At 42.2% G+C, this 3,868-nt stretch overlaps 1 protein-coding gene across 1 annotated transcript; it reads right to left on the bottom strand.

Moving 5' to 3' along the window:
* Positions 1–577: 577 nt before the first annotated feature.
* LOC116379697 (cytochrome P450 2J2-like) lies at positions 578–2,959 on the bottom strand. Its single transcript, XM_031841671.1, has 5 exons — positions 2,609–2,959; positions 1,783–1,945; positions 1,338–1,487; positions 1,091–1,251; positions 578–998 (listed from the first exon to the last, which is right to left on the bottom strand). Exons 1-5 carry the CDS (start codon positions 2,789–2,791, stop codon positions 759–761), a joined length of 897 nt encoding a protein of 298 aa, XP_031697531.1. The 5' UTR covers positions 2,792–2,959; the 3' UTR covers positions 578–758.
* Positions 2,960–3,868: the final 909 nt, after the last annotated feature.

The following is a 3,868-nucleotide window of genomic DNA, read 5'->3' as shown; positions in this document are numbered from 1 at the left end:
CCATTGGCTTTTTGTGCTATGCTAACTTCAGGGTTGGCACACAAAAATATGTCATCCCTGCAGTATACAGTATCACTGAAGGTGTATCGATCAAACCTGCTGAAAACGGTAGGAAGGCCTCTCTTCTGTGGAACTGGCCCTCTGAATCCAAGAAATGCTCAGGATTGAAGATATCCGGAGTTGCCCACTCATTCTTATCAAACAGCACAGATGCAAGAATTGTAGTTATAGATGTTCCCTGGAAAAAACAAGCATGAGATGTTGAGATCAGTCGTGTATAAATAACTTTAACATTTCACAGCTTGTCATTGATATCTGGGTGAGCCTGGTAAATGGTCCTTTACTTTGGGTATTACATATCCTCCCAGTGTAGTGTCTTTACTGGCCATTTTGGGGAATCCCATGGGAACGATATTTCCCATCCTTTGGGGACTTTGTCCTCCATCACCATGGTCAGATTGTGAGACTGGGCAAAAGGCTCCACCACCTCTCCAACATAGGAGCAACACACACAGACTTTACAGTTGCTTAGCCCCTTTGTTGTTGTTTTGTGTCTCTTTGTAGTCATGACACATCATGTGGTTTTTGTTTCTCTTGTGGTCATTTGTGTCTTTGTGGTAATGTGTATCTTTGTAGTCATTTTGAGTCTCATAGTTGTTTTACTCCTTTTCAGAGTCTTTCTTACTGTTCATACCACGTCAGTAGTTCTGACCGATGCAGCTGCATCTATAGTTTTATATCGGCACCTGGCGATTGTTTTAAGACAAATGTGAAAACATTGTGAACCTATCCTTTGTCAGGATCCCAGGGAGGGATCTTACCTTCTCCATCTCTGCTATGTACACATCGATATAATCACGAGGGTCCTCAGGGTTCCACTCCTCCTGATGCTTCTCTACTTGCTTTTTCAGGAAAGCCAGGATCTCCTTGTAGTTGTTGTGGATAGACTGGTGAGGTCCTGGCAGGTGCTTCATCAAGCCAGGAAACGCATTATACAGCTGTTGATGGGGACAAACTCTCAGATCAAGTTATAGACCAACAGTTTGCTGTGTGATCACAACATGATAGTTGAGACAGATCAGGGAGGTACCTGAGCCAGAGGAGAGCCGGTGAGCACAACGGCCTCATTGTCCAACTCCAGAACCTTTCGAAAGCTTCGATCACTGTATTCAAAGCGATGTCCGAAGAGCACAGACGATATGATGTTACCCACTGCGGTCGTTATGATGTAGTGGGGGTTAAATGGTCCTCCTTGAAATATGATGAATGCAATTCAAGTGATGATGAACAATATTTGGATGTAAATCCTGCGTACTAACGGATGAATCGCTACTTGCCTTGTTCCTCTTTGAAAGCTTCACAGAGGAAGTTGGTTTCCACTTCGATGTATTTTTCCAGCGACCTCTGGCCCTCTCCAAAGTAACGCAGATGAGTGGTGGCAAACTTCCTCTGCTGCTTCCAAAGGTAACCATTGCTCAGAGCTATGCCTGTGGGAATATGATCTCAAATTATTGTAAAGGCAAACCATGAACAGGTTTTAGAAGTCTATCACTTCTGAGCACCATATATGTCACTTCTTAATCTGGTGCTGAGGGGGAATTTGGTGGAAAAGACGAAATATCATCACTATTCTACAAAGCCAACATTTATCTCTAGAGTTAGCTGACTGAGCTATGATTTCGTTCAATCCTTCAACACCGCATAAAGAGATGTTGTTTTACCCTGGAGAAAGACATTTCCGGTACCATACAATCACGCGCTCACTGACTTGTTCATACTCACCAATCCCCTTGAAGGTTTCGTGGAAGAGAGGGACAATAGGTCGATCAACGAAGCTGTCCAGCTGGTTAACAAGAGCCTCTTTGACCATCTTGTGGCCCGAAATGAACACCATCCTCTCGTTGCCTTTCCTCAAGCTGAACACTGGACCGTACTCCTGAGCAAGCTGCATTTAAGAAAACGAATAACTTTTCAAGAGAGGGAATGTAATCGTTGAATATGTTAACTTGGATAGAAAGTTTTTGTCTCGTGAAATGCTTAAGAAGATGAGACGATTACATAAACACTTCATGGAAAACTTAGAGGGAACGTCACGCTGCAACCACTGCTGGAAAAGTAGTCCCTCTGCTATTGATACTCATAATACTGCCGCTACTCTGTGGTGATGCAGATTGTCTCGTTTGATATACGTTATCATGATTTTTCACTTATAAATAAATTAGCACTTATTTTCAATGTATTGACCTGCAGTTTCTCACTAATTATTTGGCATGTTTTTAGCTTTTATAAATGGTTTCATACTACTTTGAAAGCACACATACTCTATTTAAGTCCTGACACTTTTATAGCTTTTTATAACTGTAACCTTCGATCACTGATCTAAAGAAGAGTTGCATTATTTTTCTTACTGCCTTTATAGTAGTATATAATAATAATAATAATACTAAACTATTAATAGTTGGAGAAAATACATGAATATGAAGTGATATCAAATTGTCAGTTGATTAGAAAGCACTTTTGAGTTGCAATGGTGTGTGTTATCCCCCTCGGATATTAAAGATTAACCCTTCTCTACTCTACTAATGAAGTGGTACTATGTGCACCTCACCTTGTCCATTGTTTTGAAGTCAAGTCCTGTGAAGATGTTTCCTAGAAAAGGCAGCGCCAAGGGTCCGGGTGGAAAGCTGTGTGGCCTCCAGTTTCTGACCACATTTGTCAGAAGTAACACTGCAAAACTGAACAACAGCCAGCCAGTAAAGTCCATACAATCAAAAAGTGCTTGAAAAATCATGATGAATATGTTTCAGAAGGCCTCCCTGTAAAATCTGTTTGCTGGTGTTCTGATGAGGGGAGGAAGATGTGGGGAAGAACAGGCACACGAAACAGCCTGTTAACACTGGTGACCTCTCTTCAACTCTGAAGTGAAAAAAACAAGGCTGGAGCTTGAACTCGTCATGAGAGGGAGGGTCATCAACGGGAGATACATCCCCTCCTGGTGGCTGCAGCAAAGACTACAACCCATCATCATGGGATCGGGCTAACAAACTACAATTCACCATAGTCAGCAGGGCAGCCGGGGCCAAGGCGGTGGCCCAGCTGGAAGAGAGGTGACTGATTACCCGGGAGGGGTTGGTGTGGGGACAAAGAAGGAAATGTTTGGAGAGAGGAGGAGGACAGGAGCGCACAAAGAGGAAAAGAGTTTTATTTTACATTAAAGACAACGAACCCGAAGAAAACGGAAGATACTTATGTTTGGTTTTTGTAGCGGCTTTCGGCTGGAATGAAGTTTACCTTTTGTTTAAAGAATCTAAATATATTATTTTGAGTTAGAACACAACCGCTTGTTGTCTTCATTTGTGCACCCACGCCTCACAAGCTGATGCCGACCTCTCAAGACATCACAACGTGCTTTGTGTGTTATAGGTATTCAGAAAAATAAGGCCCCAAAAAAAGTAAAGGCATATAAAAATACATTCTGGACTTGTATGCAGGTGTGTGTAACAGATCTCTCGAGTAGAAAGAGAGAGAGAGATTTGCACACCTGTGCCTCCTAAGTACACCCTTTCGGCCATTGCAGTGTATCCACAAAGTTGTCGGCTTGTGTCACTATGGCTTCCTTCACCATCTTGTATCCAGACACAAACACCATTTTGTCAACACCGAGACGGATACTGAACACATTCCCGTAGACGTCAGCCAGCTGTGGAAAATGAATCACGGAACAAACTATGATGAACCAGAATACACGACTGCATCATATTACATTTTTAAATAGTTCAAAAGGAAAACCTACCTATGCACAATGAGGATCAAATGGGCTACCAGGTGTACCAAGCATTATCAGCATTATCATTTATATTAACAATTT

The sequence above is a fragment of the Anarrhichthys ocellatus genome, unplaced genomic scaffold (assembly GCF_004355925.1).
Source record: "Anarrhichthys ocellatus isolate YVR2014 unplaced genomic scaffold, GSC_Weel_1.0 scaffold4962, whole genome shotgun sequence".
NCBI classification, from domain to species: domain Eukaryota; kingdom Metazoa; phylum Chordata; class Actinopteri; order Perciformes; family Anarhichadidae; genus Anarrhichthys; species Anarrhichthys ocellatus.
The sequence above is the reverse complement of the archived record's forward strand: the minus strand, read 5'-3'. Positions and strand labels throughout refer to the sequence as shown.